Source organism: Sparus aurata, chromosome 16 (genome assembly GCF_900880675.1).
Source record: "Sparus aurata chromosome 16, fSpaAur1.1, whole genome shotgun sequence".
Taxonomy (NCBI): domain Eukaryota; kingdom Metazoa; phylum Chordata; class Actinopteri; order Spariformes; family Sparidae; genus Sparus; species Sparus aurata.
In genome coordinates, this window is record NC_044202.1 from 22,657,700 (window position 1) to 22,681,802 (window position 24,103).

A 24,103-nucleotide genomic window follows, 5' to 3' on the forward strand; every position below is an offset into this window, starting at 1 on the left:
TAGGAGAGACATGACAACTTCTGTCATTTTTCACTAGGATTAAGGTTAATATTGTGTTGGGGCACGGTTTGAGACATCCTATCCTCTCAAAAATGAACAAATCACCGACTGGTCATGACTGAAAGACTGATGGTGATAGCTGCAGCTCAATACAGAAGTTGCTGTTTATGATACGGCACAGTCAAAGGCACTCCTGCACAAATGATGATCTCGGACATTGTTAAATTCACCAAGTTATGCTCCATATACCGTTATTCCCTGAACATGATCACATCCATGATAAGACATAAAGGGGGTGTTTACAAACCAATCACTAGAATAACCTTGTACGTTTCACATTATGTTATAACAATTTAGTTAGTGTGTGTGAATATATGCATATCAGTACATGAGGCATCGTTGACATCAGAGGCTAAATTTGGCGCCTGCAGATATCTTATACATCTCCTGCTCCATAGCTTCTTTTCTGTTTTGCTGTCTAAGCTCTAGTGGCCATCATGTAGTAGGTGTGAGATCATAATGCAATCACTGGGGCACGTAATACCTTTGCTGTGTGTCCACGACTGTTTGTGCATACAGAATGCTGGTTACTGTACTGATTACTGTATTGATGTTTTAAACCCCATCCAATGTTAAGCTGCTTTTGAAGACTAAAGCTGTATTTTTCTCTTCATGCAGCAGGATCCTCAGCAACATTTTTCATGTCACATAGTCCAGCATCAAGTGTAACATAACATTTCTGCCCTCAGAATTAGTCTGTTGGTGGGCCTAACAAACATTCCATGCAAACCTGATTGGCTACTGGCCGTTTTTTACTGTTGTAAATATGCAGAAGCAGATATCTCTCCGCCTTCCATTTTAGGTTAACTTTAATTAATCTCATCGTAGCTCTGGCTGAACTGAAAGATTATATTTTTACACAAAAATGACTTAGACTGGAGTTATGCAGTGAAGGGACACTTTTGTGTCAATGTGGACAGGAGAAATTATTAGAGAAACCAACCACCCTTTGAATATACTTATGACATGCAAGTGTTGTATTTTATGATGAAAAATACAATTCTATCCATTAAGGAAGGACAGGTTTAAAGAAATGGCTTTTTGTTAAAAAACTTACATCCTCCTCAAACAGCTGTTTGCTCTCCACTGACTGTATGTCGTAGTTAAACCTGTATGTTCTACATCACTGCGAACACTTCCCACACACCACCACCTCGCCTTACACCTTTGCAGTAGTCATGAACTTGTGATTGAAAAGATGAGTGAATTAATGGAATGCTGCTACTGCCAGAAGATGAAAAAGGATCTGGCAAATTAGCTTGCTATGAAATAGCTTCTACAGGATAGCTGCTTGGCAGTGACTCCGCCAGCTGCTGTGGGTTTGGTGGTGGAACATGCAGCTTTGACAAAAACAAATCATTTTCATCCGAGGGGGGAGACAGACCACACAGAGAGCGGAAGACAATTACTGAGCTAAAACATGGGTATTCTTGACGTGTAGGTCTTTCCCCCTGTATTTATTAGCCGGTTTTGTGATTTAAAAATAATGTTATTTCTGTATACAAATTATTACATTAAAAAAAAAAAAAAAAAACAATGGCAAGCAAGCTATGCCCACAGTTTCAAAATGTTGCAAGTGATGTAACATCGGTGGGGCACTGTCAGGAGAGGCAAACCAGGCAAATTTCCGTATGCCATTTTGGGAGGTGTGAGATGTGTTGGCCATTTTCACTGGCTGGAAGTATGTGTACATGTGCAACAACGGTTTTTCATTACTCAGTGTACATGCACAGAAATAGACATAATGGATGATAAGCCAGTGCAGTACCCCTTTAAAGGGGTACTTCATCATTTTGTGTGTGTAAAAAGTGGGTTAACAAGTCTTTGGGATTACTACCATGTATGGGAGAAAAGTAACATAAAAGGCTTTTGTGACTCTGGGAAGCTGCATGTCACCTGATAAACGACCTCTAGTTTTGTTACTCAGTGGTTAAATGTAATTGTGGGCATTTTTGAAAAGCAGTCCACTGGTCTAGTGTTGCAGTTTAAAAACAAACGATCGAAATCGATACCGCAGAACCAGAGAATAATGACTCTGAAACTCAGAGCTCACCGGTGTCCTTAACGACTCTGTAGGTCACTCCCACACAGAGTTTAAAAGCCTGCAACTCCTCCAGTTAGTTAGAACAGACGAAACCTCTTGAATGAGAGGTGAAATGTCTTCAACAAACTGAAACACGTCTAGCTGCCAGTTACAGCACCTAGACAGAGAATAATGACACCTACATTACCCATAATGCAACTTAGTCGCTGAGTGACATTACTGGAAGCAATTGATCAGATTATGTGCCATCTCTGGAGACATAAAATACTTCATACTACTTTTTTTACTCATGCAGTAGTACTCCCCTGGACCCATAAACACACAAGTGGTTGTCTACTACCATGCATGAACAGTGAACAAGAAGATAAATCCTACCAGCAGCAATTTAGATAGCTTCAAATGGATAACAAGGAAGCCATTTTGTCCCTTTCCAAATGTCCATTCTGGATTTGCTTGAGCCCTCTTCTTTGATGGTGTGGGCGAACGGCTCCATTCAATATGCCGGTGGTGTGCATGCTGTTATACCCCCCCTTTTCTCAGTGTCTCACTCAGTTTTAATATCCAGTTCCTACCCTGAGAGAAAGTAAGAATCCAGCAATCACATTCATATTCAACACCACCGAAGATAATGTTTCTCCTTCTCTCTTCCCGTCTTCTCCCAGCACATCCACCATTGCTTTATCGTTTTATTATAAAAGCAGCAGACAAAGTGGATGAAAACTTCCTCCTGTACACCACGTCATTACGTGAGAGAGGGAGAGAGAGAGAGAGAGAGAGAGAGAGAGAGAGAGAGAGAGAGAGAGATGTAGTACTGGGGTTGTTCAGATGAGTATAAATAGGATTACTGCCTGCTACCTGTCCACCAACAGATGGTCCACCCAGGAGTTTCTAAATGCTCTCACTTGAGCTGATGCCAGCTCACGCCTCCATCAAGAATATGCATGGTGGTGTGCATGTGTACCTCTTTATTGTGTTTTTTAAATGTCAAGGTAAGATGAGGTCATGGCAAAGGAGTTAAAACAGACTTGACATATTACAGTGGCAATTCATAATCAATTATTATAGCGATGGGTGTCTTCATCTCTCTGTAATCCATTTAGAGATGAAACAATTTTCTCCTGACTGACCTGTTAAACCTGTACTTTGTTCACATCCCACCAGTCAACCCTTGTCTTCTGGCAGTCTGCAGACTGCTTCCTGTTTTTTTTTTTTTTTAAATGTATTTTATCTCTTCAAGTCTTGACTAACCCTCTTGAAGTGGGAGTCAGTCATGAATCTCTGTCAGGCCTGCAGCTTGTTCAGAAAACAGCAGCAAGGCAACTCACTGATACCAAGAAGAGAGACAATGTGGCCGCTGTACTGACCTCCTTTCACTTACAAGTGAAAGAAAGAAAGAAAGAAAGAAAGAAAGAAGAAAGACAAATATTATTATATTATTATTTGTTGGCCTAGAAAGGCCATTTTTGACCAGCTGTTGCAACCCACTGAAAATGTGTGAATTGAACAGACATGTCATCATAAATTGTCACTTTAAGTTGAATTTGAAACCAGCAACTGTTTGCAACCGTAGCTCTCATGCTGTTTCATGTTTCACCTGGTGCTGCTGTTCTCCCTCCATCTCTTATTGCTGCATACACACATGCTGAACAGACCACATGGAAATCAAAAACTGGATCTAAGATGCTTTATTCTTCTTTCTCAAGCTAACGTTCATGTGACTGTCCCACTGTGAGCAATGCTCGTGAACCCATTGCACGAGCATAGATCACAATGTCACTCAGTTATGTATGAGCCAATGACTTATTAATTGCTAATTCATATTCAGACTACAACCATTACCTTGGTGCTGCTGAGGCCTGTCAGAACAGCAATGACTTATACAAAACAATCCATATTATTCATTTATTATACCGTACCACTTAACAGGCACTTACATTTGTAAGAGTTGAAACAGCCCGTGAGTTTCAAACACACCTGGGTTCAACCTTACACTAATATCTGTAGGTGATGCAGATTTGTAAAGTGTGTATTTGAAATGATGCAAAATGTAACACTGGCCAAAATAAGTCCGTCATCAAAATGACAAGGACTTAGGAAAGATTGATCATACATCTATTCAAGTCTTATGGTGATTAAACTTACAGGCCAATCTAGTCGCCGGAATAAATGTACTGCAAAACCATGAATATGTTGAAACTTGATTCTCCTTTTGGTGCAATTTAACGTTTCTACAGGTTCAATTTTCAATTTCATCTTGTGACAACGCTGTGATTAGTTGTAGTGACAAAAACCACTTGGTCAGAAAAGATTGTTAAAATGACAGAGCAAAACATCTGAGGTTTTTGTTGCCACAGATATGGCTGGAGGTGTGGAATGTTCTTGAAACTTCAACAGCACGAACCAAACCGATATGATTAAAAAAAATAACAATAGCCGAGTTTAAAGTGGAGAACCAACTACATCATAATTTATAGCAGATGCTGCTGAAAAGTTGGAGAAAAGGGCACAAACTCAGTTCTATCCCAACCTGGAGCAAGCAGCGTCGCCTTACCTTCCAAATATAAAGGAGATTTACTGTGGCCATAACTTTTCCTTATGCCACCTCTCCCTCTGACATTTTTATGGATGACCCCTCGCACGACTCATCCAAGCTCATCCATCAAACGCGGGCTCCAAATGGAACGGCTTACGGATGCCATTAAAACCATTATGGGCCTGATAACAATCTTCTCACTTCATCCTCATTTCAGTCACAAAGAAGTTCTATTCATTCTCAATTCATTACCATTCCATATATCAACAAAATGGCTATGACTACCTAACTGGGTAATTGTAATCTTGTATTGAATTTTTCGTTCTGTATATCACCGTTTATATAAAAAAGAAGTATATAAATGTATATATATTGTATGTTTGGATTCAGGGGTTAGCAGACCATAACAACATGATTTAAGACCTTTGAATATTGATTGTTTTTCTGGAAAAACTCTGCCTGTCCCTTTCTTTGCATGTGTGTCAGCCATCTGAAGCAGGGCAGTGTTCTTAGTCTCTCCCTGCAGGTAAACGTTTGCATGGATGAACTTGCATGGTTCCTCTTGCACATGGATAAAGCTGCTTTCTCCTCACAGTGGGCTATAGGTGGAGAGAGAGGCAGGGATGCTCTCTCACCTCAGGGGAGCTATGTTGGAGACTAGATGCAGTTTGACTTTGCCAACCCAAAAGGTGGATGAGAGGAAAATCCGTAGTTTCAGCTGGGAGATGTATGTGAGTGGCGGGTTAACCACTAAGTTTAATAAGTCAACAAAATAAATCACACAGTCACATCAAACTTTATCGTCTGTTTGTCTGGAGTTCTGCTGCATCCGTGAAAAAGAGGTATGAGGCCTTTGTGGCTCCAGGGGAAGCTGCATGTCATCTGTTAAATTGCCTCCAGTGATGTCACTCAGGGGCTAAATTGCATTGTGAGTTTCAAATGTAGAAGAATACATGAAATTAAAATGTCATAGTTCTGGTTCTGCTGTATGGAATTGTTTTTTACCGTCCATAATGGTTCAACAGGAGTTCAATGCCTGGCCAGTGAACTGCTTTTCAAAACCTGGAGCCCACAAAGCAACTTATGCACTGAGTGACATCATTGGAGGTGATTTATCAGATGACATGCAGCTTCCTCTGAAGCCACAAAAGGCTTTACACTATGTTTTTTTCACATACTCAGTATTACTCCCAAAGGCCTGTAAACACTCTCATAATGATGAGTAGTGGGAAGAGAATGAAAGTTTCATCACTAATGTTCATTAGCTAATGTATTATGGATTTGATGAAAAACAGGACAGAGCGTCCTGTATCAATGTTCATCGGCTCTGCAGTATGTCGTTCTCTGTCCAGCAGTGCACCACTGAAGTTGACTGCATGTCTCCTAGCAACGTCAACTGTCGGTTGTCACTTAACTAATGCCCTCTGAAGCACCACCTCAGAGGCTGAAGCCTTTTGACATTATTCCACAATCATGTATTTTACATTTAACCATACAACAGTTACTCACCCCTCCCCTGCCTGCACAGACAGACTGGGACAATGATAATTCTGGCCAGGAATCTAACATCCGTTCGGGCCAAAAACCACACATTTAACAGCTCATGTATGCAACTGTTTAGTCTTTATCCATTAGCATATTGTATATTTTCATTTTATGACACGCATGTGTTATTTACACTTAAAAACTGCTTCAGCAAACATAAAAAAAGCTAAAAACAAAGTTTTCAGTTTCAAGAGTGAGTCAACTGCACTTCTGTACTTGCATAAATAAATATATTCATCCTGTTTTGGTTTTTTTTATACGTTTGTTTGCACATCTCTGGCATCTCATCAGAGCTCTGACTGGACCTGTGTCGATCATCATGAAGCTCTGGTAGTCATCGGAGTGACCTCTACCTACAGAGAAGAGTACACATGTGCACTTCCAGCTGCCTACAGCAGCGTTGTGTTGATGCCGTTTATTAATTTTAATAAAAGCAGAGTCACCTGGTGAAGGGTAGTTGTGATGTGACTTGCTCTCATTTTCTCTTTCTCCTACACCGTCCATTTTTCCTCCACACTGTGCGTCCATGTGCACTCTATACACTGACTCATCATCTGTACATGTGACCGATCTATTGGATGACAGAGGAAGATCCCACCGTCAGGTCACAAGCTGATAGTCTACAGTTCTGAGTGACTGCAGCTGCCTCCTGTTTTTTTCACTGTAGATTTTCCCAGTTTGCTTTGCATGTTTAACACTTCTGGCCAATCAGCTGGCCAAGTCACAAAGAGTACTTCTGTGGCCACTTCCAGCTTGCCCACCTGCAAAACCAACAAGGACAGAGCTTATTCATTGAGTGTGTTTCCCAATTCATTATATATTTAAGACCTGGTGAGTAAAGGTCTTTGTTAAATTCCTGGTTATTAATAATTCATCCCTGGCCCATCATTGGAGGTGTTTTGAGATTGTGAGGCTGTCTGCAATGTCAGGCTGCCATACCAACAGTGAGATAAGATGTCAGGATGGTGTTATGTGTGTGCGCTCCTTAGGGGGTTCAGCAAGATCTGTTTTTTGATACATAGCTTGTGATAGCAATATAAATATCTATACTTTTGATTAACCTTTTCCCACTTTTCAACTATCCATACTCATTCAGCTGCTACAAAATAAATAAATAGATAAATGAATTAAGAAAAAAGCTTTTCAACAAACCTGAAACTATTCCACATCTTTTACACATGATTGGTTTTATTCGACTTTTAAAGCCAGTAATGAAGTTAAGCATCAGCTTTTCAACATCCAGCATTTCTTTAATTATCATCCAAGCATAGAAAGAAAAAAGGAGTATTGGATTCCTTCAATCATGATATTTCCAAAGTCTAACTTAAGATAATTTAGGTTCATGTCACACTGACACAAGTTCATCCAGCAATCGCTTCAGAAATTGCCTTTTCATTAATAAAGGCCATCACCCAGTAAGCTTTGGATGGATGGCCAGGACCTGGACCAATAGTTTTGGTAGCTTTAGACCATCAATGTAGAAGATTTAGATCCACCACAGGACACTAATACCTCCCTTTGGTCTTTGTCATAATCTTAAAACAATATGTTTGCTCATTCACATTGTAATAGCAAATGAAATGGCAGGGCAGGTGAGAGACCGTGCATTTGAGTCTAACTGGGTAAGAGATAATCATCCATTTATTTTCATATTTCACATTCAAAGGCTCCAAAACAACACATTCTTCTCCCTCATTACATGCTAGAGTGGTCTATGTTATGTGGGATGAGTCTTCTTTGAGGAAGTGATGCCTGAGGTGTCTGTGTTAAGGAGATGAAAGCCGTGGCCATTTTGTTCCTTTCGTTTTTTCCTTTTTTCCAGTGTGGGGTGGGGCTTTGTTGCAGAGCACATGAAAGCTGCACTCATGCAGCTCGTAACGTCTATGTGGCTGATGGATTATGCTATGTTGTCGCTGAGCCCACAGTCTAGTATTTTTCCCTGCGACAGTGAGTTAATTGCAGATTATCTCACAGATAACGACTCCGCTGACTCTGCTAGACCCTTTTCTGTCTTTCTTTTGGTGCTTCCTTGTTTCTCCCCTGCGTTTTCCCTTCTTTTCAGTACACCCTATCATGGTTTCTCTCAGAGGCCTCCCTCCCTTCTTTGCTTCTCTCTGTCTCATCAAAAGCATAACCACTGTCACAAGCCAGCTATTTGACAGGAAATGGCAATTTCACTGGCAAGATTAGGCCTTTGATGTTGTTAGATGATTGCTATCTGCGGTCTCCCTTTACCTCTCCCTTTGCTGGCATTCCTCTCTGTCATGTGTTGAATAGATATAAAATATATATATATATATATATATATATATATATATACATATATATACATATATATACATATGTATATATATATATATATATATATATATATATATATATATATATATAGGGGGGTTCTGTTTATTTGTCAGGAGGTCTCTATTTATAGTGTATATTACTATAGTATATGATTTTACTCATCAAAAGTACGTATAAATCTATATATACATGAATAAAGACTTCAACGCAAAATCACTAGTGTCACCTTTTGACAAGCTAAAATGAAGGCCTGTTAACTGAAAGAATGTGGTCTCAGCTTTGAAAACAGCAAAACAGAAACATGTTTAAATGTCTTCTCATTTCAGTTGTTGTAATTGTGGTTGGTATTGTAGAAACCAAGAAGAGCAATCTAAATTCTATCCAACTGTCATGTAAAATGAGTGATTTGACAAGGACGGGTGGATGCCAGCTGTAAGTGAATAGTCAAGCAGGTTGGCCATCCAATTCCTCTCATCCGATTTGAATGAATGGATGGGTAGAAGGTCAAAGTTCTATGGGCTTTATCAATGCTTGGCTGCACAATATGACCCTCTCTGAATAAATGATTGGTTGAATGAACAAAATGAGACTGTTTTCAACAACTTTCCTCTTTGTTTCTTCTCACCACAGCAAGGGAGGAGAATGTGGCCACTTTCCGCGGCTCAGAGTACTTCTGCTACGATCTCTCCCAGAACCCCATCCAGAGCAGCAGCGACGAGATTACGCTGTCCTTCAAGACGTGGCAGCGCAATGGCCTTATCCTTCACACAGGCAAGTCAGCTGACTACGTCAACCTAGCACTGAAGGACGGCGCTGTCTCCCTCGTTATCAACCTGGGCTCTGGAGCCTTTGAGGCCATTGTGGAGCCAGTCAATGGGAAATTCAACGACAACTCGTGGCACGATGTCAAAGTGACCCGCAACCTCCGGCAGGTAGGGCTGTGTGTGAAAAATGGAATGCTGTGGCTTGTTGTATGGCAATTTAATTGTAACATGCTAGCTAGCCAATAGCATTCTGTTAGCCAGCCACAACAGCCTGCTAAGCTTGCTGGCTTGCAAAATATCAGTTATTCAAATATCAATTTCAGTTTCTAACTGCCATTTAGCGAGCTGCTTCTATTGTTGCCAAGTAGGCAGTCTTGTCTCATTACTGACTGCAGACTATGTTTTTAGCATTTTTTTACTCAATAAGATGACCATTCCCTCAAAGGTCAACATCGTAAAGATGGTTTGCAGTTGGTCAGTGGTGCAAATTTTTACATCAGTGTTCCCCAAAGTTGAACTGAATTCACTGATCATGGCACGTCCACTGAAATGTACTGATTTCAGTCCCATATTTCAGTCTAACTTTTTCACCGTTGTGCAAAGCAATGTTTTTTTGTTTTTTGTTTATTATAATGCTGTTTACTTCAAACATGATTTTTCTTTCGACGTCACACTATTTTCCAGGTTTGATTTTCTGGGTCTGTCATCTTCACTCTTTGTCCATCTGTCAGAGCACTAACTGCACATTTCATAGTGTTAGAAGGCTTCTTCCTTCCTCTCTTTCCATTATTTCTTCTTTCCTCCATATCTGCCTGTGGAAAAACGTTTCATGGGGGGATCAGGGGGATGGGCTGTAGTCCTCGAAGACCTCTGCTGACCACCCAAGACTGATCCCCATTCAGCTGTACAATTTTCACCAACCTGCATGTCTAGATATGTAAATAGACCCTACCTTTTGCATCAACCCTTTTTGAGAAGAACTGGATGTCTTTCAGGTTTTGTATATGCAAATTAAAGGTGCGATTTAGTAATAATAATTAGTAATAATCACTAACAAAATGTACAAGGAAAACTAAAACGACGCACTTTAATCAAAATGGTGGTCCTTATAACTTTGGTCCTGGTTGATACTGGTGGTTACAACAAGCGTAGATTAATAATAAAGCAAGCATTAGGCTAGTTTAACAGCATTTTCGTTGGAAATACAGGTGGTGTATTCGCTTACAGTGAAGCCAAGCAAACTCATGCATTATTTATGCTGCATTATGGAAGTACCTAGTTTTACACAGAACAGCAAGCTTCTCAAAGCAGTAGTCACTCAGGACCTGGAGGTGTGCAACCTGTCACATGCAGCTCCACATCTAACAGCTTACTGTTGCTGCTCTTGCCAAGAATCATGCATATACATCAAACTTTATCTTCTAAAGTTATACATTTAGAAAAAGAGAATAGGAGATGGAGTACTAGTATAAATGATTTTATTATTATTTATTTATGGAACAGGGTGCAGTTTTAACAAATTAGTTATAAGTGGGAAGCTCTTTCCACCATTGTAGTGCCATGACAGCAAACAGTCGTACCTTGGTGAGAAGTCGTTGGATATGCATTTTAATTTGCTCTATTCCAGTACAAATCCTTTTGTTATGCCTTGGGGTCTGCTCTGATTCCTTTTGAATACTTACTTCTATTTCCTGATTCAACTCTTCTTAAAAGGTAGAGAGTGAGGGAATGAAATGAATCATTTTTGTTTTTTACTAACATGTGCACTAACTCCCTCACCTGTCATTATTTGGTTTTCATTTGATTTCATATTCATTTCTTACCTACCTTTCTGCAAAGCAAACAGGCATTGGATTCGCTATGGTAAACACACTCCATTGTATGGTAGATATCATTTTTATTGTCATTTTTTGGTTTTCTGTGCACTTCTCCTCTTCTTCTTTTTTGACTTCTTAATCATGACGCCATTCCCAAAAACAAAAAAAAAACAAAAAAAATACAAGGAAATGCGTTTGTGTTCCCCCGCCTTTCTTGTCCTTCTAACATCCACCTGGTTCATCCACTGATGTTGTTTTTCTGATTAATTTTATTCTCTGTCTTTCTTAGTCACCCATCCCTTTTTCTTCTTTGGGGTTTAGTAAATCCGCTTAATTTCAGATAGTCTTGATCAATGATTTTTGTTATAATATTGTGGAAACTGCCAGAGATGTTTTACATCTACAAAAGGAGACAGAATCCACTGGAATGCTCTGCAGTTGTGTCCAGTAGTCTGCGCTATGTGCATGAACAACTATCCTTGTCATAACGCAGTGAAAGAACTGTGTCACTAACCACACTGCAGGAAAAAAATGGCTTGACTAAATAAATATGAGCAAGTCAAGAAAACACGAGGTACAGACATCATGTATGTCCCTGAATGTTTGTGTATCTTGTGAAACAGTTTTTAAAAAGTGAATAATGATAACAATTAGCAGAGGCACTGGCTGTGTGGTACTGAGACATTAGTAGGCCTCTTGTATGAGGTTTCAGGATAGCACTTAGTTAACTAAGCAAGTGAAAGCTAAGGACTCTCCATCTACAGCTGAGGCTACTCACCCATTTGTGTCTTTTTGTCTTGGCCTCTGATGGCACACAGTGCTGGAACAAGACACTATTAATTACAGTGCACAAGTCATACCTTTTCATAATGAGAGCTGTATGTCGGCAAGCTTTATATTGAAAGTCTAACAGAGTGTTGCATATAACATATTATTACTAACTTGACCACAGAGACGCTAATGTTCAAAACTGTTTGAGGCTTAAGGCACTGACTAAAGATCTGAAAGTGGTGTCTGCAGTAGGTTTTTGCTACATTACATTGTTCCCAGACTGATTTTCCCTGCAATATGGTTCTGCACGCTGCCATTCTGTTTGTCCTGCATGTCTGCACTGATTTCCGTGTGGTGTGACACCAGCTCCTTCCTCCTTTCTTGTTGGTTTTTGAGTGTCGTCTTGCCTTGCTCCTGCATGCTACCTGCTATACTTAGTGGTTGTTTTCTCCCTAACTCATTTCAGCACAAAATAAGACCCCTAACCCTAAAAATAAAGATAAAACAGTAAGCATGACTTGTTACATGGAGGTATTTATTAGTGCATGTCAGTGTTTCGAGCTAAATTAACCCACTTAACATTTTTGTTTTGACATTTTACTAACCCATCATAATTTCAACACCCTCAGATATCACCTACTAACTAAAAATAAAGAAAATTATGGGCTGGCAGATTTTCTTTATATCTGTCTTGTCCGATCCATAACACAGGTTAACATATCACCAGGTGTGAGATATATAATTTACACAGATCTGAGAGAGTTCTAAAACAACACTGTAGGCCACATTCTATCCTTCAAATCCAAGACAAACAAACCCCTCACTGTTCACTCCTCATTGTCAGGTGACGATATCAGTAGATGGAATTCTGACCACCACGGGTTACACCCAGGAGGACTACACCATGTTGGGCTCTGATGACTTCTTCTATGTGGGTGGAAGCCCCAGCACCGCCGACCTGCCTGGATCTCCAGTCAGCAACAACTTTATGGGCTGTCTCAAGGAGGTAAACTGCATAGTTCATTGTCTATTTGTCTGGGCTGACAGTGGTCTTGGTGTGATGACTGGTTGCTTATCAGCTCATGCCAATTTTTTTTTTTTTACTGTTTAGAGGTGTTCAGATTAAATTTGGATAAATTCCATAGTAGGTCGAACATCTCCAGCAGATCAATCATTTTTTTTGCCAACTAAGGGCCAAAAAAACTAAAAATTGAGCTGTAAGATAGTCCAGCCACTTCTTGTCTGATGAGCAGGGAGCAACATTATCATCCCACGGGTGTCTGGTGTTTCTGTCCACTCGACAAAAGTGGACATAGTCAGTCAGATCATCATCTCACTAATCACTCAGGAGCTTAAGTTTCATCTTCACCTTCTTTCTCCATCAATAGTTTAGCTTTCCCCATGCATTATTTCACAGGTAAAGAAGACATTTGACAACCTGAAACTTTCTTAAAAAAAAAAAAAATTCAATTAATGATATTTTTTTCATGTTTTACTGTCAATGCAAATGGACCACCAAAACAAACCCCTATTAAGGATAAGGGTCAGCGAGTATTCTGTGATGTTTTATGTTCGATTCAGCTCTAAATACTTTTGTAATACATGCCAATAAATTTAAGTGTAGCCTCAACAATACACACACACACACACACACACACACACTCACACAAATATATTGTTCCCTCAAGCTGATGATGTCATATCTTAGCACTTGACTGGAGCCAGTTGCATGTACATACACACACACAGAGTACATAGCATCATATGGGCTGCGGGGAGAAGGGAGGAAGTGGCGCAGTGGCCATTTAATCCCCCTCTGGCCTACTTCCTACTCTGTGCCATGCTGGGCAGGTCTACGATTCCCTGTGCCACCCACCCCTGACACACACACACACACACACACGCACACACACACACACACACACACACACACACACACACAGAGGTTTGAATCCCTTTTTTCTTCATGATGGAACACAGCGATATGAAGGATAAAGGTGGTGTGGCGTAACAAACATGAGACAAACAAATACACGGGCTTGTGCACACATATGCACACATTACATAATTACATACTTGCATTATAATGATTATTTTTTATTTTTAACTCAGTAATAAAAAAAAGCTTAAACTTTCACAGATCCAATCATCACTGCCACTATCATCAAATAATGTAGCATATGAGTGACGCATATTAAACCTTGATGGTAAAAGTGTTTGTACCATCATTTATTAATATTATATACTGTATGTGCAATAGTGTGTGAATAGTTTGTATATAAAAAAAAAACTATTAAGCAGTTTAACTTCACTTTGACTTGAAGGAGAATGGGTTTTTACACCACAAATAACTTGAATCAATCATTAATCTTTTTTTTTTTTTTACAGCTGCAGAGACTGTTTGTTTTTTATCAGCAGTAAATACACATTATCTGACAAAAGACATTTTTCACACAGCAGGTTATTGCTTTAAAGAGTACTCTGCTAATTCAGCGTTGCACTCCTCTAACATTGTCACCATCACAATAACAAATGAGGATCAAAACTGATGCAGCAGATACAATCCAACAGAGGTAACACTTTAAGTCATCTGCTGAATTGAATGGTTTAAAATATAGAATGATGTAGTTGTACCCAGCTATAAGGACATTTTTTTGTGTTTTTTTAGATGCTCCCCTCAATTTGATATCTGCTTTTTTGACCTTAATTACTGAAGCACATATGATTTTCATCATTACAAGTATATTTTTAGGTTAAGTTTTGCAACATAACTTCATCCACTAGTTTTTGTTCTTTATGTGCAGCAGCAGGTCATCAGGTCCTCTACTTTAGTGCTCAACACTGGAGCACCCCAGAGCTGTGTGCTCAGCCCCTTTCTGCTCCCACTGGACACTTACAGAACCCTTCTGTGATGTATGTAAGAATGATGAGAGTTCATATTGGGAGGAAAGCAACAATCTTGCAGAGTGGTGCACAGAGAACAATCCAATGCTCAATGTCAGCAACAGAGCAGCTTCTTTCATCAGGCTGGGACACTCCTCAGGTCATCCTCTGCACATCATAACAATGTTCCTTATGTAGCATGAAGGGACTTCAGCTCCCATTTAGTTCTACAACCTTGGTGTTGTAAAATGACAAATAAATGAATCGTTAAACCTTTGAGCTTTTATTGGCTTTTGGGTCCAAAATTACCTTGACATTGACCTTGACCATACCAGCTTGATCTGGGAACACTTCAGTCAACTCAGAAATTGACTCATAATCCCAAAAAGGTATAATTTAATAGCAGAATCATCAAAATCAACCAATTAGTTGCTGACATGTGCTGCACTTTGTTCTTGTGGATACAAGTGGGAGCCATCTTGAAAATATGCAAATGTTTAAAATTGCCATCACACAAATGTAATATTATCCAGAAACTAGATGACTAGACACCCGAAAGATGCCAAAAATGAAAAAACTACAATGACTTCTTTTTGTATGGGGCGTGCTTGAAACATACAGTCATACACAGGTATCCATTTATGCACACTGGTCACAAGCACTTCTCCTACAGTCACACACATTCTGCCTACCTCCTTATCGCAAGGCCACCCACCCACAGATCGGCAGCAACCACCAGCTTCTCCCTCTGCCTGCTGTCCAACACCCTCTCATCCTCCACTCCCCGCCATTAGGGCTAATTTGCCTGTTGCCAATGCTCTTGTCCTCACCATCCACGGAGCGGCATTATGGATAAATGCTTTGTTACCATGGCACCAAGTACTGGTCGCCCTTGGTAGCCCCTGTGGCTGGCCGGCCCATGATTATCATGCCTTTCATAAGCCAGCAATTACAGAGAAAGCCTACATCCCAGAACCTACAAAATACATAATGGCCTACAATAACACATAATTGCTGTAATTGTGATTGTCATTACACCTCCATCAACCACTCGTATGGAGCCTTCTGGCTGTGCCTGCATGCTGTAGCCAAAAAGATACACAAAGGACAACTTCACAAACTGAGCACTGACAGTGAGCATTTGTAACACACATTTTTATTTCTATTCTTTGTCTTCTCTCCACTAATTAAAAAAAAAGTTTCTGAGTTGTTAGTTGTGGCAAAATTAACTTACAAAAAAATCCAGTTAGAAGCAATTTGATTTTAGTGTGGGGAAGTCTGATATTTGAATCATTCCCTCTTGTAGTACATAGTCATAAAATAGTGAGATTTAACCAAATACGTTTAATCAACCTGTGAGCTCCTCATAATAAGGCTTAATGCTCAGTGCTCGATTATGCTGGAACATCTTGGGTCATACTATATTACACCACACAGATTCACAGCTGATCAGGTTAGAATCCCTCCCCAACTGCGTAGGAATCATTATGTCCTCTGTGAAACAAGACAGCACCTTTAGACCAGCTGTACATGGCCTCCTGCTATAGGATGACACTGTTGTACCCACAGGTCAAATGTGAGCTGATTGTTCTAAGTGTCAACTGAAGGACTTACTTAAAATTGGCACTGTACAGTATTTGAAATATTCACCATCCAGTTGCATACCATAAACATGAATAATAACCATGTGGCCAAAATGAATGTCTATCAAAAATGCTTATTCAGTTGTAGAACAATTAATACATGTATACAATGATCCTATTCCCTTGGCAAGTGTCCAAATCACACTTGGGAACGGGAGCACACTGTATTAGAAATAAGCCCCTGAGCACTGTACACACACACACCTATGACACCTAACTTTCCTCAGATCAGTGTATAGTGACTGAAAGGATAAAGGCAGGTTTCCGCAACACAGCTCAACATTTGTACAGCCCCCTGCTGGAGCCACCAGGTAACTATTACAAAAGTACCTTCTTTCTATAATTGCTGCAATTGACAGGAACCATTATAACCCTAAACTACAATGTAACATGCAAAGGCTCATACATCAGAATGAGGCCATTGAATGCTGCTGCTTGATCTGAACTGCTAATAATACACAATATTCCACCCATGACACTGACGGCAGATTAGCGCCAATTATAACGCATTCCTCGCCAAAAGAACAACATAATGTTACATAACCCCGTTACATAGTCCTATTTAGAACATAGGGGAGTGCTGCACTTGCTCCTCTTGTGGTTAACATGAGTATTACAGACACAAACACTTTGCAAAATGAGCCTTTATTTTCTTTTTGCCTGAAAAAACAAAACAAAACTCTGTTTCACATATGAATTGTTTTGTCTTCTGAAAAGAAAAGAAAATGTGCTCGATTTCACATCTGAACTGCCATTCTTATTTGTGAGAGAAAAAAAAAAGTATTCATAGTAAACCAATGCCTTAAACTTTTGGATCCAGAAAAGTGGCTTTGTTTGTTATGTATTCCTCCTTATCTGCACATGATCCGTGCTTTATTTTATTTTGTTTGTGACAGTTTTGCATTTTCTCTGGTCTTACAGTAATAAAGTAATTGCTGAAACTACACCACCAGTGGCCTATTAAAGGTTTTATAGGGCCTTACTGCACACCACACACACACACACACACACACACACACACACACACACACACACACACACACACACATATCATTCACTCACATGCCTTGATACCTCACACAATTATATATCCTTATCTGAATAATCAAATCAGTGTATAAATGCAGCATCAGCCTCAGTCAGAAGTCATATTGTGTTTTCTGCCAGGGGAATGATGCCATCATGTGGGCAAGACCACACACTGCAAAATCTCTGAGCTTGCAAATGCTTTGCTGAGTGTCTCAAGGCAGGTCAGTGTGACTGACAATTCAATCCCTCTAGCCATTTGGTGTTGCAAAATAGTTGCATATAAACTAACACTTGCTGACATTTAATGAGATTTCTTCTAACAAAAGAAAATTACATATTGTAAGCTTGATGCCTAACCTCAACTGGGATACATTGATTCTTCAAGCAAGATAATTTGAATTGAGCCATTGGTCTTTTTCTTCAGGACAAACTATAGATTGTACATTGCTACACGGGTGACAAACAGTATATTTGTAGGCTAACCCAAAAATTTGTTAGAATTTGAATTATTGCTGAAAATAAAGTCTGTGACCAACACAAGTTTATGACATTAGCAAGAGAATCTTCACAGATGAGCACCACTTTCATCAATTTTGAAGCATAAAAGAAATCTTCAGAAGTAAAACGCTACCATTTTAAACAAACTACATTGCAGTCCAATCACAACCACTAATCATCTCACTACAGTACACACTTTAATGTAAATGAATCAATCTACAAGCTTACATGTTAACAAACATATTTTATGACACGTAAAGTCTCCTTATATATATATTCTGTCTCTATTTTGACTTTTTCTATTTATAATGACGATATTTATGTAGTATGTACTTTTGTTACAGTTTAACATATTACCCTCTACTTATATGCAAGTGCCAAAATTATTACTTTTTTCCAGGTTTTAGGATTCTTGAGGCACTATAGCCCCTCTACTTGAAATACTTAGAATACAAATGTCATTTTTCCTATTCCAGTGCTTCAGTAATGTGTGGGAATACATTTGTTTGATACTGTGTCGTGGAAATTCCGAGTGGATGGTAACATTAAAATCTAGCGGCTATATTGGCTAGCAATCTAAAAAAGGTAATTTCAAGCCTGAGTCATATTGTGTTACATTGCTCATTCTCACACACTGATAAGAGTGTGTGTGTAATGTTGTGTGCTGAGCAGGCCTGGTTGAGGAGATAATGCAGTGATGGATTTCTATCATCTCGCTATTGTCAAACATTTTCAATTGCTTTCTGTGGCTTAAACTCTCACTCACTCACTCACACACCAACATGTTCATCCTCACTCAATTCAGGATATCTATATGTATGTATGCATACTTTGTGTGTGTGTTGATGTGGACTGTGTGTCGGGTATCCCTCGGCCTGCTATCACTCTCTGATAGCCTCTCTGCTAATGCTTCATTCTCATGTTAACCTGCAGCCTGCGTCTGCAGCGCACTGATAAAGCTCCCTTTGCATCTTGAAAGGCCCTTTTGCTATTATTGTTCAAAGGTGGCAGAGACCTGAAAGTGACTTGTCAAATTGTCAGCTACACACTCTGTTCCCACCTCCGCCTCCCTACCATACCCCCTCCCTTATCCAGTCTAAACTCACATTTTATGTGATTTATGCTCTCTTTTATCAGCAAATATGTAACAGTAGGAAAAGTATACAGTAGCCACATCTATGTGTGTGTGTGTGTGTGTGTGTGTGTGTGTGTCTGGGCAAATGGTCATATCTCATTAAAGGTACCATTTTGTCTTTTCAGTATCACTAATGAATTATTAAAATCTTTGCCAAGTAAACAAAAACATCACAACAATCTCATCATACTGTTTCGTTCAGTTCTGTTTCAATTATGAAAAACCGCTAGCATGGATGTTAGCCATACCATAATTTGATTCCCATAATGACTTGGGAGAGTCTTTTGACCAGTCAGAGGATTGCTATTGACTCATCCACCAATAAGAGGCTGATCCAACTATTCATGTGTATTTGCGTATGCCAGCACACATGAACAGTGCAGTGGATGAAGAACCTCTAACTGGGACCAATACAGAGACGATCGGCTTCAAGATTTATTCTCCCTGCTTTGCTGTCGATGAGTCTGAAGAGACTGTCATTTTAATTTAGGCTTTTATTTTGGAGAAAAGAGTGGTAGGGCTTCTCAAGAGGCTCAGAATATATGTTCAGTCAGAGCAGGAGAAGGAACGGCTGCTTCATGTAGAGAGGTGGGGGAGTGAGATAGATGGAGGGAGGGAGAGGAGGATGGATGTAACACAAAGAGACGGAAAGGCAACAAAGAAAGAGAGTGAGAGCAGAGAAGAGGAAAAGACAATTTTCCATCCAATCCCCAAGCACCTTAAGGGATGAGTTGATTTACTGTCAAATCTGCTGGTGGATTATCGATAATCTCAGCCAGGCCCCTCAATCTACCCACTCAGCCATCGCAGCACTCTCAGATAGAACCCTGGGCATGGAGCGGGAGCAGAAGTATTAATATAAAAGAGGGTGAAACAGAGGAGAGGGTGTGTTTGTTTTGTGTATGTATGTGCCCAAAATATCGCCAGACAGAGGGTGTTTTTCTGCCCAGAGAATTAAAGGGAAAAAAAGACCTTCAATTTTCCACTTGAGTAGATTTCAATTTACACACACATCCCCCTCCGTGACTCCATCCTCCCAATGTTATTGATAGCATTTAGGGCTGTTGTGATAAAAGATTGGCCACTTAGTGTTTTTCATTCATTTGTTTTCCATCATTGGCAGGACACCCACTCATACAAGAAACTGTGTCTGTTACAAAGCATCTTTATGGCGAGGGATGTAAACTGTGTGTCTGAGCAAGATGCAACAAAACATTTTTAATGTCATAACATAAATAAAATAAATAAATAAAGAGAAAAAGAAATAATGCAGCTTGGTCATTATGTCAATAGATCAATGTAAATTGGTACCATTGGTACTTGCTTAAATGACAAGAGTAAGTATGGCCTACTCATCTTTGACAGTACCTAAAAAGATATTAACTTTAATGTCATTCTTTTACAGGTGGTGTATAAGAACAATGACATCCGTCTTGAGTTGTCCCGCCTGGCTCGAATTGTGGATCCTAAGATGAAAATCCAGGGTGAGGTTTCCTACAAGTGTGAGAATGTGGCCACCCTGGACCCTATTTCTTTCGAGACTCCTGAGGCCTACATCAGCCTCCCCAAGTGGAACACCAAAAGGATGGGATCCATCTCTTTCGATTTCCGCACAACAGAGCCCAACGGCCTCATTCTCTTCACCCATGGCAAACCCCAGGAGCGCAAAGACGCTGCCCGCAGCCAGAAGAACACCAAGGTCAGTCCGTAGTCTTCAAGATCACTTGGTAATTTCAAGTCTGCTTCAAGAAATTCCATTCTTATGATATCTGCAAAAATTAGGTTGAAGGAAACTGGATTTATGTAGCATTTTGAATAAGAAGTACTTGCATAAAACTGCGCTGTCTATGCAGTAGAGCAGAGAACCAGAGAAAACAGAGAGAGAGAAAAGGCTGTGGTATGCACGTCTGCTCAAAAGGTAGAAAAGCCACAACTACCATAATGTACTGAAACACATCGGACCAATAAACTCTCCCGTCGACGGTTACTATCGGTTGGGCAGTGCTTGGTTTTGTCTTGGAGTCCATTTTGAAAAAAGAAACAGAATGGCAGCCAGCTAGTTACAAACAGCATGCTATTACATCTGAACAGTAAACTTCATATGTTTCTGAAAACAAAATTTAGCATACTGAGACATAGTCAGTAGATAGGACTGTGGTTCATGTTTGATTAACATCTTCTTGTTTTGCAGTTTGTTCAGAGTTTGTGCAGTGCAGAAACAATATGGAAGCCACTTCCAGTTAAAAATATTTCTCAATTGCAGCTAAAAAGAATGCTAAAATATGTTTCTTGAAATATTCTAGGCAAGAAATAGCAATGTAGCAACAGAATATTGGCTCATAGTTTATAAGCACTGCCTAGTTTAGGTAGTTGGATTGAAGTTTGGTGATGCAGTCTTATTATTGTAGTGATACAAAGCTGGTTGGAAATCGGCTTAGTTTCCCTTTAATTGCAGAGACAGAAAATTGTTTAATAATTGACTTTGGAATGTTAAAAGGAAGAATGTTTATTTATTGTATGTGTTTGTTTATTTAAATGGGACAATGCACATCAGTTGACATTTTCAGTTTACACTCAAAATGTAAATATGCCAGAGTTAGCAAAAAAGCTAATTTTCGTCTGTAGTCCCTTGGCAGGTCAACACATCATCACATTTCAAGAAGGATAGAAAGCAAAAAAGAGAAAAGAGAGAGAGAGAGTGAAAAGAGACATGAAAAAAAAAGTGCAGTACAAAGAATTGTCGCACTAAGTGTTAATAAAGAATTTACAGAATACGTTTTCTCTAACAATTGCTTTATGGTTCATCTTTGCTTGCATGTATAACTGAACTATGTTGTGTATTCGTCACACATCAAGGACACAACACATGCACTTTTACTGCAAATTAGATAATAATCAAAAAAAGAACCACATCCTTCTTTCCTTTATTTCAGAAAACTCTGTTGATGTGTTCTGTTGCTCTTGTCCAGGTGGATTTCTTTGCAGTGGAGCTGCTGGATGGCAGCTTGTACCTGCTGTTGGATATGGGCTCAGGGACTATAAAAGTGAAGGCAACCCAGACGAAGGTCAATGATGGTGCCTGGTATCACGTGGACATTCAAAGAGATGGACGCTCAGGTCAGTTGTGTCGGTGAAGTGAAGTGTTCTAATGGAATTAGATAAATTAACCAGAAGCTTTAAAAGCAGTGATAACAGCCAGAATAAAAACTGATTCAGCGTGTTTTCAATGCAGGGTTAGGATGTTATGAATACATTAAATTAATAATAATATAACAAAAGTGTAATCAAGTACAAGGTCTTGCTTAATAAATGAATAAATCAGGTAGACCAAAAGCTTTCTTATTCTTTGATCATGCTGAACAATAGAGCATTGCTTTCATCATTGTGTATCCACCAGTATGATTTATCCCTGGCATCACCATCCTGTCTTATATCACTGCAACCCTTTACCTTATCTACTCCCTCCATCCCCACCACAGGCACCATCTCTGTAAATAGCAGAAGGACCCCATTCACAGCCAGTGGTGAGAGCGAGATTCTGGACCTGGAGGGTGACATGTACTTGGGGGGACTTCCTACCGACCGCACCAACCTCATCCTGCCTACAGAGCTCTGGACAGCCATGCTCAACTACGGCTACGTGGGCTGTATCCGAGACCTTTTCATCGATGGTCGGAGCAAGGACATTCGTCAGATTGCTGAGGCACAAAATGGCGCTGGCATTAAACCCTCGTGCAACAAGCAACCTGGCAAGCAGTGTGAAAGCTATCCATGCAAGAACCGAGGTGTCTGCAAAGAAGGCTGGAATCGATTCATATGTGACTGCACTGGCACTGGCTACTGGTCACGTACCTGTGAAAGAGGTAAATGTGTGTGCTTGGATGTGCTCATGCTTTGTTCTCTTGCATTAACCTTAGAACATACTGACCTTAGAACATACTGTACCTAGGGCAGAGGCACGAATGTTTAAGAATAAAGACGCAACAGAAGCCTGAAGCAGCACGACAATAGTGCAGCATGTGATTGCAGACTTTGTACAGATTGACTCAGGTAGTACTAGACTGATTCCAATTGTGTCCTTCAAAGCAATGACTTCCTTCCTGAAAGACACAGCTCACTAGGCTGAGCCTGTGTCTTCTCCGAAAAGTTCATCATCACATTTCATTGTGAGGTCCTGGGCAGTAGATCCTGGAAAAGGAAGAATCTAAAAGAATAATAAAAATATAATATTTATATGATCAGAACTTGGACAGAAGTACTTAAATGGTGCTGAGGTGTGCGGGAGCCTGACAGTAATTGTTTGGATTGTTTTGGATGTAGGATCAATATGCCTGGGACAACCAGCAACAAAAAACATAAATGGTTTGAAATGAATGGTTAGAATAGTGTTTTGAAGATGGCCAAAATGTGGAAGACTTGATGAAAATGTTGATTCTGGTCAGACCTAGTTGAGTAGCCATTCTCTCTGCTTCTATGAAAGAGTGGGTCTTTAAGTGAGACATTAGTAGCCTACCTATAACTGATGTATTTAGTCAGTGGCTCATACGGGCTAAGGTAGGAGACTAGGTATAAAATGTAGATGGGGAATGAATTTGAGTCAAAAGTATGAGTGGTGAAGAAGGAAACGGAAAAGACTCAGTAATAACATGGTTTCTAGGGTTAGGGCCCAGACGCACCAGGATTTCAAAAAATTACACTTGAACACAGCTGAGACTACAGCCGACGGCCAACTAGCTAGTAAGTTCTGCATCCGTGCTAGAGGTACTGACTCTCCAAACTAACAGGTAGCGGGAGTTTGTTTTAGTCATTAAAAATGAGTAACAGGATCTTGACTGACTGGCTTACCTGAACAGCCGATTAGAGTGTCTTCCAGGTTCCACTGCCAATCATATGCTCAACTGGCCAAGAAGTAAAGAGGCACCTGGCATCTCAGATTTTTTTTTGGTATTCAAACAGATCTGTTTAAGTTTATCGGTAGCTATTATTAGTAGGATCAAGACTCGGGACTTCATATTCCTATGCCAAAGCCCTCTCAGAAGATTTGGCAACAAATTTTGATGAGATCTATGCAGCAATGCAG

At 39.8% G+C, this 24,103-nt stretch overlaps 1 protein-coding gene across 16 annotated transcripts in view; it reads left to right on the top strand.

Moving 5' to 3' along the window:
- nrxn3a (neurexin 3a) overlaps nucleotides 1-24,103 on the top strand; it is a 184,065-nt gene that overhangs the window by 73,995 nt on the left and 85,967 nt on the right. For all 16 annotated transcript variants that reach the window (XR_003987134.1, XR_003987138.1, XR_003987136.1 and 13 more), the window contains exons 6-10: nucleotides 9,114-9,415; nucleotides 12,680-12,841; nucleotides 20,429-20,722; nucleotides 21,993-22,140; nucleotides 22,503-22,886. Coding sequence is in view for 8 of the 16 variants with exons in the window: in XM_030443869.1 (XP_030299729.1) it covers nucleotides 9,114-9,415; nucleotides 12,680-12,841; nucleotides 20,429-20,722; nucleotides 21,993-22,140; nucleotides 22,503-22,886 (1,290 nt within the window). In the remaining 8 variants the exon portion in view is untranslated. The remainder of the gene's footprint in view (nucleotides 1-9,113; nucleotides 9,416-12,679; nucleotides 12,842-20,428; nucleotides 20,723-21,992; nucleotides 22,141-22,502; nucleotides 22,887-24,103) is intronic.